This window comes from Mastigoproctus giganteus, chromosome 3 (assembly GCF_048544385.1).
Source record: "Mastigoproctus giganteus isolate SK-2022 chromosome 3, ASM4854438v1, whole genome shotgun sequence".
Lineage (NCBI taxonomy): Eukaryota > Metazoa > Arthropoda > Arachnida > Uropygi > Thelyphonidae > Mastigoproctus > Mastigoproctus giganteus.
Genome location: NC_143577.1, coordinates 222,258,014 through 222,271,741, shown reverse-complemented (window position 1 = coordinate 222,271,741; position 13,728 = coordinate 222,258,014). Strand labels below are relative to the sequence as shown.

At 37.8% G+C, this 13,728-nt stretch overlaps 1 protein-coding gene across 1 annotated transcript in view; it reads left to right on the top strand.

Annotated features, from left to right (window-relative positions):
• Positions 1-13,728, top strand: part of LOC150088771 (uncharacterized) — a 202,530-nt gene that overhangs the window by 99,671 nt on the left and 89,131 nt on the right. Inside the window, exons 30-33 of the mRNA XM_090370318.1 lie at positions 2,018-2,188; positions 2,328-2,458; positions 2,589-2,700; positions 5,845-6,072. Of these exons, the coding sequence (XP_090226444.1) occupies positions 2,018-2,188; positions 2,328-2,458; positions 2,589-2,700; positions 5,845-6,072 (642 nt within the window). The remainder of the gene's footprint in view (positions 1-2,017; positions 2,189-2,327; positions 2,459-2,588; positions 2,701-5,844; positions 6,073-13,728) is intronic.

The following is a 13,728-nucleotide window of genomic DNA, read 5'->3' as shown; positions in this document are numbered from 1 at the left end:
TATTCAAATAAACAAATTCCAATCTTGCAACTAAAACACTTTATTTACAATAAAATAAAATAAAATACGAGTGAATGAAATAAAATATATAGTAATCTAAAACTGATGTGATTTAATTTACAATAAAATATAAAATATGATAATAAAAGCGATAAAATCAATTAATAAAATAAAATACCGTAACAACTGTAGCTTTCGGAGATAGCAATCCCCTTTCTCAACAGCATATTTCTGCTGTGTGGCACATCCTTAAGTAGCAGATCCACGGCACTCATCACATGGTTCCTCGAGAGTAAGGCCAGAATTTCCCATTTATGCACCGGAAATGGCTCGGGAGCGTGCTAGCTGAAACCATTCATCTCGCCCAAGAACCACGGTTTCCAAGAGGGGATGTAAACGTACACGCTTGTCTCTATTAATGGAATTGCTAGCTGCCCCAATACGTAAACTCTCAAGCCATTTACGGTCCCAGAACCCCTGTGCATGATCCGTGATGACAGCATCCTCCGGGGAGATTTGATGTTACTTCTCCCAAAAATGTTCTGCCACGGCAGACTTCCCATAATTTGCGGACTTTATTGCATTCGTATGCTCCCCCAGACGGTCTTTCAGTCGTCGCCCCGTCTCACCTACATAACACACCCCACAATCCGGGCATTTAATCTCGTATACCACCCCACTGTTGGCTTCTTTCGTTATGGGATCTTTGACACAAGATATCACTGTGTACAACCTCTGTCTCGGGAGTTGCACACACCGTATCTGGCACCCCCGAATTACTCGTGCAATGTGGTCTGAAAGGCCTGGATAGTAGGGAATGTATGCAGTGCTCACAGGGGTGAACGGCTCGGTACGGGTGGACTCCGCTCCTTTAATAATTCTGTCCAACACCCTCTGGGGATAGCCGCATTTCTTGATCTGCCGTGACACGAATAATTTCGTTATCTCTGTCCTCAGAGGTGCTACAGTGGGACCACACCCTATCTACTAAAGCCTTGACAACACTACCCTTGTGATGGCTGGCTTGTGCCGAGGTATAATGAGTATATTGACCTCGGCACATGGGCTTTCTAAACACCATGGTCTTGAGCCTACAACCATCCCTAATAACCAACACGTCAAGGAATGGTAGGGTTCCCTCTGCTTCCACCTCCGAAGTAAATTTAATAAAAGGGGAGAAGCTATTAAGTACATCAAGTATCTGATCCTCCCTCCCCTTTTGTATAATAGTGGATGTGTCATCAACAAATCTTTTCCATTTATGCATGGGAAATTCCAAACCCTCAAAAATTCGAACTTCCAACTCTTCCATAACTAAGTTAGCCACTATGGCACTAATGGGGGAAACCATGGCTGTGCCATGGATCTGCTTATACATGACATCTTGGAAAACCATGGTGGTACTGGATAAACAGAACTCTACACCCTCACAAATATCATTAACACTAAAAGGACATTAACATCATTAACACTAAATATCATTAACACTGAGACCTAGTACTTAACAAAACATCCTTTTCTAATGCCATTCTGACACACTGGACACCGAATTTAATAGGGATACAAGTGAACAATGATATAACGTCAAAAGAAATCATGATCTCGTCTTCTCGTATAGTCTGTCCTTTTATAAAATCCACAAACTCTTTGCTATTCTTGATAATCAAGTTGGAAAGTCCAACTTGGTTATGTGATGAGTGCCGTGGATCTGCTACTTAAGGATGTGCCACATAGCAGAAATATGCTGTTGAGAAAGGGGTTTGCTATCTCCGAAAGCTACAGTTGTTACGGTATTTTATTTTATTAATTGATTTTATCGCTTTTATTGTCATATTTTATTGTAAATTAAATCACATCAGTTTTAGATTACTATATATTTTATTTTATTTTATTTTATTGTAAATAAAGTGTTTTAGTTGCAAGATTGGAATTTGTTTATTTGAATACCGGCTGGTGTAAAGTCTAATTGTTCAATATATAATTAATTGGGTTATTAATGTATTATTTCCACTTCTAGTTTCTTCCTACAACTTGTATGGAAGGTATAAAGGGGTGGCTAAGAAGACCTGGTGGTGAAAAATGTCAAATATCTGAAGAGTTTAGAGTTGATCCAGACTGTCTGTTTATTCCAGATCCTGAATCCACGACTGTCAAGGCATCCATTATGTATGGCCCATTCTTATCTTCGGTAATTTTCTGTTACCTTACAATTTTGTAATATATCTGTTTTCATTGTGCTGTTAAAGGACAATATTTTATTCACTAGTTCTTTTACTATTAAGGAAAAATATCCATGTCTCCATTTTAAGTTGTAAACTTTTATGCAGGTGAAGACATTCTGTGACAATGAGAAATATAAACACAATGTGTGGGCTCCTAATGAGCACAATACTCTGTGTCAGTATATGAGCACAGAAGATGTCATCAACAGGCATCCTGACTTCTCAGACAGTATTGGGTAAGTTATTTACAGTAAATGATACATTGTTTCCAAATGATGCCAAAAATTATTTTCACTGAGGTTGGTCTACTCTGAACTACGAAATCTAATTTCCTTTTAGATTTATTTTCCTCTTTTATATTAATAGGAAAGTTCTGGCATCAAATCAATCCATTTCACCTAATTTTCGAATAGTTTTACCAAAACCTAAAACTAGGGGACGCTATGTGTTAGCTATAGATGTATCTCAGTTTCCTGAGGTAAGTAATCATTGGTTTCCTGTTGTTTTTTTTTTTTTTTTCTCAAGATAAATCAAAGATACGAGATTTCAATTATCTAGATTTAAATGAGTTACCGTGTGTGCAAATATGCCCAATAGCAAATATAATATGACTTTCACAGTGACTGATTCATTCAAGTTGGCACAACAATCTTAGAGTGAAAAAGAGCTGCTCTAGAAGAAATTTGCCATCATGTGAAAAAGCATACAACTCCATGTCATGCTGAGCTTTGTAAAATGGGGAAATCATTAATGCAAAAGGAATTAAAAATATCACTTATCACCAAAGGTGAAGGAGTTAGGCTTTCCAAAGCACTCTATAGGTAATGTGTGTGCTGTTTGCCTCAAGGAAGTGCTGCTGTGCCATTTCATGTATACAATCAACTCACAAAATTATACAAGATCCTCAAAGCCGATCTGCAATATGTCATCAAAAACAAGAGACCTGGAACTCTTACCATGGAGTGTTGATGTTTTTGGAGGACTGAAAAATGGTCTGACAAGACACTGATTTCTCACTGATGTAATGAAGAACACAAACAATGCTTTGATGAGAAATAAGACTTTAATGCTATATATAAAAATAAAAACCTGGTATACAGAGAGACTGCCTAAGTTATGATGAAGTTATTTTTCAAAAATAAAGTGCCAGTTATTGGTAAAAAAGAAAAACAATTCTTGTTTTCAATTGTTTTACCATTATACACTGAGTGGTCACCTTATTAAGCACACCTATCTTTTTCATGAAATGCAGTCTTTTTCAGTAACAGCATTGTATGTTTGTGTTGTGCAATATAAAGAAGTTGGTTAAATAGCAACCCAGTACAACACATGTAACCAAACAGGCATTCCAGAATGTACCTTTCCCCAGATGGTAAAAAAAAAGTAAAGTAAACTGCAGCCATTATCAACCCACTGCAGGTTTCAACAATCCATGTTGGAGATGGACCATAATCTGCCATGCTGGTCCAGTATGGGTTGGCAAATCGACTGTATTTAGCAGTCAGGAGCTCGGACCTCTGTCTACTCAAGGAGCATGTACTATTGCACTCCTGCTCCTGACCACTTGGCTACAGAGACCTTTCCCCAGATGGTGTACTGCAGTAAATGATTGAACTAGCTCCACTCCCAGGTAATTTTTACAGTGAACTCAGGAACACCAACATTGGACAAAGGAGGATTGGGAAAACATTGCCCATATGACAAATCACTGTTTCTAATGCTGATGGGAGGACCAGAATGTAGCAAAAACAGTATATAAGTCCATGGATGCATCCTACCAAGTATGAATAATGCAGACTGGTTCTGGTGGTGTAATGATATGGGGAATATTTTGGAGCCACTTAATACCCGTGGAGCAACATTTGGATCTCACAAATTATGTGAAATTGTTTATGGTTAGAGTGAATAGGTTTTTCCAAAAAGATATGCACTGTGTCAGAGGGCCAGAATTGTCCTCTGAATAGTGCAAAGATATGCACTATGTCAGAGGTGGATATCTTTGGCAACTTCTTAATATCCTGATCCGATTCATTCCAATCAAGCACCTGTGGAATGAGCTCACCAGAGTAGAAATAGAAAATCGACCAATTTGCAACTTTGAGAAGTAATTAAGTTAATATGGACTAGAATTTCTTTCTGGCAAGCTTGTACTACTTGGTATACATTAGGAAGATATAACAAATCTTACTAATTTCATCAAGAAATAAATTATTCAAACACCCTTTATACCACAAATAATTCTAATAAACAAGCATCACGTTTACAAATCTCTTACAAGGTTCACAAGCATAATGAATTGTACTTTTCTTTTCTCTAACTGCTGACGTTATGTTGTAAGAAGCATTTCTAGTCCAGTTTCTAACATCCTCTCAGCCTCTTTCCCCAGCACACTCAGCCATGCTTCGTTAGTTCCTACTTAACTTTTTTGTTGAAAAGCCCATTCTGTGAATCACTTATATTTCTACCCTTGTTTCTGTTTAAAGCCACCTGGCTAAATTTCCTAATGTAAAAGGCTTTTTTCATTTTTCAAAGTCTCTCCCCCCCCCCATTAACTTAAAGTTCCTATCACTATATGCCTGAGTGCATTGCAATGCATTTTCTGCCAGTTTCAGTTCTTTACTGTTCCTTGTGGCTACCTGTTTGTAGCTTTCACCTATGCATGTTTCAGATCTTCTGGTCTCAATGTACACTTCTTATGTACACTTTTCCACTTACACATACTTTTCTATTATGATCTAGTGTGACATCTTTGAACAAGAATATAGCAGAAGATACACAAAATTATGGATAAATGTTGCAAAATATACATAGGCAAGTCTGGAAGAATATTTAGAATGAACGTAGGTGAGCTGCAAACAGGTAGCCAAGGAAAAACTAAACAATCGGAACTGGCAGAATGTGCATTGCAATGCACTCAGGTGGATAGTGATTAGGAACTTCGAGTCTTTGAAAAAAAGAAAAAATAAGAAGCCTTTTACATAAAGAAATTTAGCCAGACATCTTTAAAAAGAAACAAGAGGATTTATGGAACTAGTTTTTTAGCGATTAAAGTTAAGTAGGGACTGATGGAGCATGGTAGAGGTGGGGGTGGGGAATTCCATGGAATGAGGCTGTGAGAACACTGGATTGGAGACTCCTCTTACAACATGGTGTCAATGGTTAGAGAAAGGCAAATTTGTAATCCTTATTCTGACATTTTGCATGTGAACAAGGATCTGGTAACGGGTTTGTAACATGATACTTGTTTGTTAAAATTGGATAAACAAATAAGAAAAGTGGCTCATTTAAAGACATGATTAAACCAGCTAATTTTGTATGAAACTGTACCTTATTTTATTATTATTTTTTATTTTCAGAAGTGAATTATCACAAATAATTCATTTTTTTTTCCTTTTATTGCCATAATCTGAATACCTAACTGTAGAAAAATTTCTAGGTAGTGACATGTACTTCTCGACAACTTAGTAAAAAATTACTAAGTTGCCAAGAAGTACAGTTAATCCAGTTATGAATAAATAAAAATTGACAATACTGGTGCTCTTTTGTCTTCGTTTCTTATATTGCAATAACTCCACAAAATTTTGAATGCATTAATGATTACTGTAGTTATTTTATTTTCTAGGGTGAAATTCTGTCTCTTGTAAATAAATCGGCTAGCATCGTGATAGGACATCTTCCAAAAGAAGCTGAGATGGCCATTGTGACCTTTGACCAGACAGCAAGACAAGCTCTAGAGATGACACGAATAAATACTTTTGAAGATGCAAGGAATATTTCAAGTTTTCTTCCAAACGTGGAACAAGAGTCTACGTTTTCCTCTATAGGAAATGCACTGACTGTCAGTCTGGAGGTAAGCAAATGCATTCAGATCGGTTAGTGGGTTTTTAATATCATAGATTCTAATAGAATTTGCTATTGTCCTATTTTTGACTACTGTCCAACTTTTAAATTAATGCAATGTGTGTATTCAAAGTTGGGGGGGGGGGGACTCTTGCTGCATTTGCAACACACAAAGACCTAACATAAGATTTTGGCTAGAATACCATGGAAGGATTACTTGTACAGAAATGTTTGCATTGATATAAAGAGTCTGCTATTTGACATTTCAAAAAACTATGTTCATCAATCTACATGGTATGAAGTTCATGGGTGTGGAGTAAGTAGCGAAAATCATACTCGTCTTCCATCTAGGTCACCATTATAATGTCACTGTACATTTTGTGTTTGCTCATTATTGTTTGTTTCTGTGATAAAGCAACTAATGCCTTTATTCTTTAGTGTATTATATCTATAAATTACATATTGGTGTATTTGTTTGTTTGCATGATGAAAATATTAGGGAGGTCTACATATCGGTTTCGTTCCTTGGGTATGTATGCTGACTTTACCCACTGTGTTGAGTTCTCCCACTGGTTTTTACAGGAAACCAACTTGCAGCCTGATTTTGCCAATAATGTGCTTTACTCTGAGGCATGTTTCACCCAAGAGGGATTGTTCAACAGCCGCAATAGTCATGTGTGGACAGAGAATAATCCCCATGCAATGTTTGAACATGGCTACCAACACAGGTTTAGTGTCAATATATGGGCTGGCATTGTGGGAAATGTTTTAGTTGGACCATACATGTTGCTTGCACATTTAAATCGACGACTCTATTTGCTTTTTCTAGAGCAAACACTTCCAGAGTTGTTGGAGGATGTTCCTCTGATTGTCCGAGCGCAAATGTGGTTCCAACATGATGGCGCACTACCACATTTTGAGAGACGTGTATGTGCACACTTACATGCAACCATTCCAGACAGATGGATTTGTCGAGGTGGACCTGTAGCCTGGCCAGCAAGGTCACCTGATCTGACTTGTTTGGACTTTTTTTCTTTTGAGGAAAGATGAAGACTCTTGTGTATGAAACACCAGTTAAAACAGTGCAGGAACTTATAGCATGGATTGTTGCAGCAAGTGCAGACATACAAGACAATCCTAGGAACTTCCAATGCCTACAATATTCAGTGACTCATTGTCGTGAGTTATGCATTGAACATCACGGTCACCAGTTCGAGCACTTCTTATTTATGTTGTAGTAGTAGTAGCAGTGGCACGTGATGCAAGAAAGCAAGTGTATGAGCTTATGCAGCATCAGCCCAAAAAAAAAAAAAAATCACACCATTCCCTCCAAATGCCTGTCCAGTTCCTCCTTAAATTTATTTAACCTATCAACTTCCACAACGACAGATGGAAGTTTGTTCCAGCAATTAACCACCCGCTGGCTAAAGGCAAATTTCCTCACATCTATTCTACATCTGTCCTTTCTTAATTTGAATTTATGCCCCCGTAGGTTTGTAATCTGAACAAGTGGAAGGATCCCATCAGAATTCAGCGTGCTCAACCCATTCAAGGCCTTATAGACCTAAATCAGATCACCGTGCAGGTGCCTAGTCTCCAGCCACTGCAATTTGCAGAACTTAAGCCTCTCTTGGTAATAGGATCCCTTCATTCCCCTCACCAATCTTGTTGCTCTTCTCTGTACACACTCAAGCAAATCTACATCCTTCCTAAAATGAGGCCTCCAGACATGTACTCAAGGCATGGCCTGACCATTGCCTTATACAGAGGGACAATCACCTTTTCCCTGCTAGCAAAATTCCTATATATCATTGACAAAACCCCATGACCTGCCCTGACAGCCTTTCTGCATTGCTCAGAAAACTTCATATCTAACTGCACAATTACTCCCAGGTCTTTTTCATTTTCTACCACCGTAAGTGTAGTACCACACAGTTGGTACGTTTCTCTGGTGTTACTTCTACCCATATGCAGTACTTTGCATTTGTCAAGGTTAAACTTCAGTTGCCACTTCTTAGCCCATCTGCCCAAATTATCTAGATCCTGTTGCAGTAGCACACTGCCATTACTGTCATTAACAACCCTGCCAACCTTTCTTTCATCTGCAAACTTCGACACTAAGCCCGATATACCTTCATCAATATAAAAAAATAAATATACGAAACAACAGAGGACCCCACACCGAACCCTGTGGGACTCTACTAATAACATTAGTCCACGAAGAGCAGCACCCATTAATTACCACCCTGTGTCTTTCCCATTCAACCATCCTTTTATCCATTGTAGCAACTTTCCCTTAATACCATTCTGCTCCAATTTGTCCAATAGTCTTCCATGCGCAACAGTGTCAAAAGCTTTCCTGAAATCCAAATATATGATATCAAAATTATTTTTTGCATCCAGTTCCTTTGTAACCACATCATAATATCTTATCAAATTTGTCAGACAAGACTTTCCCTTAACAAACCCATGCTGTTTCTGAATTATTGCTGCAGTCTTGTCTAGATGATCCTGCAATGCATCTTTAACCAGTGACTCCATTATTTTACCCGGAACAGAAGTTAAACTAACTGGTCTCTAATTACTCGTGTCACCCTTCTATCCCTCTTTGTGAATTGGGGATACATTTGCACATCTCCAGTCGGTGGGAACCTCCCCCGAGTCCAAGGATGCTCTCATAATTATGGCTAAGGGTTTGCTTAGTTGCTTTGCCGCCTCCTATAATATAACTGGATAGATCCCATCTGCCCCAGGTGCCTTTCTTATGTTTAACTTCAACAATTTCTCCTCCACTTTGCTCTCAGTTATTACAAAATCATTAAGCACACTGCTACAATTTGATAACCTTCCATTTTCAAACCTTAATAATTCCTCACGTGTGAATGTAGATGCAAAATACTCATTCAGTTTGTTTGCTATCTGAGCAGGATCATCAACAGTCGAACCATCGACGTCAAGGGGACCTTGACATCGATGAATTGTTTTTAATTGTTATGAATTGTTTTTCCAATTTTGTGTGCAACAGCAAATGATTTGTATGCATTAAATTACTGAATGTGTTGTTCTGATTTTTACAACCCTTCTGCTGCTATAATGACTCATTTATGACCTATGTTTACTTAACAAAAAATGTTTCTTTTGGTACCATCCATCACCTGTTCAAGTTTGTTGGTAGAGTCTCTGTCTGTCTCGTTTCAGCACATAATTTTGTCTTGTCTTTTCTAAAAAAAACATGTCTTGATTGTCTTTTAGTCAAAACATTAGATGAAATCATTCCTCTACTTCCAAATATTCCCTTATAACTACAACAGTAACTATAATTACCATTCTCCAACCTCTTGTTGAATAAGTCCCGGGTTGGAATCTTTTTCTCAACCATTTGGACAATGTTTTTTCTCACTCCTTGTCCAAGTCAGTCAGGAAGTCTTGTATGAGGGCTGCATGTGTCTCTTGTTGGAAACTGATTTTTTTATGCAGCAAAAGAGAACCTATTCATGGTTTCTCCGTTGTTGCGTTACAGAGATTGTTCACAGAAAATTGACAATTTTAAAACACTGACATCATCAGTCTAAAACATTCGGAGAGTAGCAAAAATTCCATTTAGGGAATACTTGTCTTGTGATGATATGCAGCTGGAGATTATTAGCATTTTTGAAAACTTCTGACAAAAATTATATGTTCATCTTCTGTAGAAAGGCACACATCAACTTTTCATCATGATTTTGATATAAGTGTGGAAATCATGGTTAAAACTTGATGCATAACCAACCAATACTATTGTTTTTATTATTCTGCTTTCATTATAATTCCATTTCACTTGAATATGAAGAGTATTTTATTATTATTAAATTCTTTATTATTTATTTGTTAATTAAAGAAATGCCATGTAACAGGAAGTTTAACAGACTGTTTTGAATGTTGTATTGGAATTGTACTCTGAAGTTGTCTTCTGAGCACAAACTATAATTACTCTTCCAGATATCTTTTAGTTCTCTTCGCTTCATCACCTTTAGGTCTGTTGATACTGTGTGGATATGTAGCAGAACATTTATGTTGAATTGTTTCTTATATGTATTTTTTGTTCTGAATCCATTGGTGTCATTGGTATTCTCTAGCACCAACATTCTGGCAGTAATTGAAGGTTTTATGTTTTTTCAGTATAGGTTCAAAGTTGGATAGTGTGAGGCATAGTATCGTTGATGGCACAAAGTTTCATAGTGCATACAAAGCCTAGTTTTGAATACTCAAGGATGATCAAGACAAGTTTTTGGCACTTCATGTCTGTTGTGGTAGTTGCTGGTCAACATTAGACATGGTTTTGTGGTAATTATAAGTGCATGCCTTTTGCTGTAACTTGAATATGAAGAAAAAGTCCATCCACAAACCCTCAAGACAACACTACTCTTGTATGGCAGATATATTAAAAATTAAGTCTGTTAATTGAAAAGATTCAGTGGCCTGACATAGCCAAGTGATCAGGGGCGAGAGTACAATAGCACATCCTCTTTGAGTGGGCCGTGGTTCAAGCCCATGACTACTAAATATGACTAATGATTGTATTCGTGATTTATTGTAAACTTCTCTGACATGGTGATTGTGCTGGAGCATAGACAAGAACATCCTGCCATGAGGGTAGTCCACTCCTCTACTATAATTGATATAAAAAAGATGTAATGGTAATTCTACAGTCTGGCATGAAGTTCTCTGAGCAGTACAGACATGCTGCTAGGACAGCTCATAGGTTTCTGTCAATGGTGTATAGGAATTTTGCCAGCAGGGATAAGGAGGTGCTTATCCCATTGCATGAGGCAATAGTCAGGTTGCACCTTGAATACTGATATGGAAGTTTCATTTTAGGAAGGATAATGCATCTGTTAGAACAGGTGCAAAGATGAGCAACAAGATTAGTCTGGGACACAGGCATGACCTTGCCAAGAAAGACTTCAGTTCTGCAAATTACAGTGCCTTGAAACTATACAACTTTGAGGATACCTGATTGAAGTGATTAGAGATTTAAATGGATTAAATAAAGTAAATGTTCATTCCATCCTTACTCCTTCTCAGACATTGCTCATTAGGGAACATTGTGAAAGAATGCTTCAGAATAGGTATGTAAATTTTTTTGTTTTCATCCACAACGCTAATTGATTGTTGGAATCAACTTCCAGCTGGTGTTGTGGAAGTAGGTAGTTTGAATTAAATTTAAGGAAGAATTAGACAAGTTGTTAGAGAGGATCTTTATTTTTTTCTTATTATTCTTTATTTTATTTATTATTATTTTTTTATAATCCGTGTTCCAGAGGGGATGATGAATTCGGTGGACAGGATAAGGTAAAAAAAGGTAAACTGCAGCCATTATCAACCCACTGCAGGATGGAAGCCTCCTCATCAATTCATGTTGAGGGAAATGGACCATAACCTGCCATGCTGGTCCAATGCGGGTTGGCAGATAGACTGTATTTAGCAGTCAGGGGCTTGAAACTCTGTCTACTCAGAGTGTGGGCTACTGCACTCCTGCTCCTGGCCACTTGGCTACAGAGGTGGACAGGATAATTGGGATTAAATCTCAGAATCCTGTTTAAGTAACGTACTATATTTCTGTAATCACTGAGATTTCCATGACTCAGTAGCAGGGTGAGACTTTTTTTTGTAGCCAGATCAATGTGAAGTTCATAACACCTTGCTTATGTCTAAAAAATATATAAATTCATACACCGACCATTGAATAAAATTTAATATGACTACAATCTTTACACAAAAATATTTACAATAAACTATTGCGGAATGCTAAAAACTGTAATAAAATATCATTTACAATAAAATTTGCTAAAATATAAAACATTAAAAGCGCTAAAAACCTGAAGCTTTCGGGAGCGTCAGCTCCCTTCTTCAACAGTGACATGACTTCCTGCAACATCTCTTTAAGTAAGCAGGCTCACAGTACCTCCACACGTGGTATTTTTCCACGTGGTTCAATCAGCACATGGTCAGAACTGGAAGTGGAAATGTCTCGGGAACGTGGCAAAGAAAATCGTTCATCCGACCTTAATATAATTGTTTCAAAGATAGGATTAATACGTATACCTCTATCTCTATTCATGGTATTCCTACTTGATGAACTAATCCGTAAACCCTCGAGCCATTTACGCTCCCAGTATCCATGTGCACGATCCAAAATACAGTGGTACCTTGGATTACGAGTAACTTGGTATGCGAGTGTTTTGCAAGACGAGCAAAAATTTTTAATAAATTTTAACTTGATAAACGAGCGAGGTCTTGCAATACGAGTACAGTCAGACCTCGTATAACACGTGTTTACACTACACGAATTCGATCATACACGATTTATAAATAGGGGAACGATATCTTATATAACACGAACCGAATTCGCTTATGCACAATTAGCCTTTGTGTTTACAAGAAATGGCAGTCAAACGCAGAATCACCCCCAACCGAACGCAACCCGATAGGAATGAAGAGAAGATTTTGAAAATGTATTTATGGTTTTTTATATCAGTGAAGGGGAAACACATTTCACCATAATAACGTAAAAACCAACACAATTCCAGCTATCGGTATAATCGCAAAAGCAATTAGATCGAGTTTACTACCAGGTTATAACAGATTCACTCGCAGAAACGCAACAGGAAATTGTTTTTATTGTTTTATGGTAGTAACCCCTAGAAATGTGCTTTAGTAAAATGTGAGGTGTTAATAGAGTTGTCTCTGCCTTTACGGTGTTGTTTATTCAGTTGCTACACGCGCAGCTTTGTTTATGTGTATCAAGCGTGCCTCCTCGTTTTGTAATAGTGCGAGCGATGAATCTGATTTCCGTGAAATCCTCAAAAGGAGGCAAAAGCAAGTGTCATTGGAAAGATTCCTTGTTAAAGTCGCACAAAAAGATAGCAGTGATTCCGTTAGAGACAGTGAAAGTCGTCCTACCCAATACAGTAATTAATAAATTCGATTGCTTTATGTATATTAAATTTAAATATTAAAAATATAAAAAGGTATGTATTTTGTATTAATCATTTTTACAGTATATGAATATTTTTGAGTTTTGGAACAAATCATCTAGGTTTCCATTATTTCTTATGGGGAAATTCGCTTTGATATACGAGTGCTTTGGATTACGAGCACGTTTCTGGAACGAATTATGCTCGCAAACCAAGGTACCACTGTAATAGCGTCCTCCGGGGAGATTTTATGCTGCTTCTCCCAAAAATGTTCGGCCACAGCAGACTTGTTGTATTCAGCAGTTCTTATGGCATTTAAAATGTTCCCCCAGACGATCCCTGAGCCGTCGTTTTGTTTCCCCCACATAACACTCCCCACAATCTAGGCATTCTATTCTATAAACCACTCCACTACTAAGATCTTTTGGTATGCGGTCTTTGACCTGAGACACAGCTGTGCACAGCATCCGCCCAGGAAGCTGTACACAGCGTGTTCCATAACCCCGTAAAATTCTTGCCAGATGTTCAGTAAGGCCCGGATAGTAGGGGATGTATGCGGTGGCTACCGGAACGAACGACTCCCTACGTTCGGACACTCCTCTACTATATCTATCCAGGATCCTCTGGGGGTATCCGCACTTTCTAAGTTCTGCCGTGACACGATTAATTTCTTTTTCTTTATCCTCAGAAGTGGTACAGTGTGATCTTAC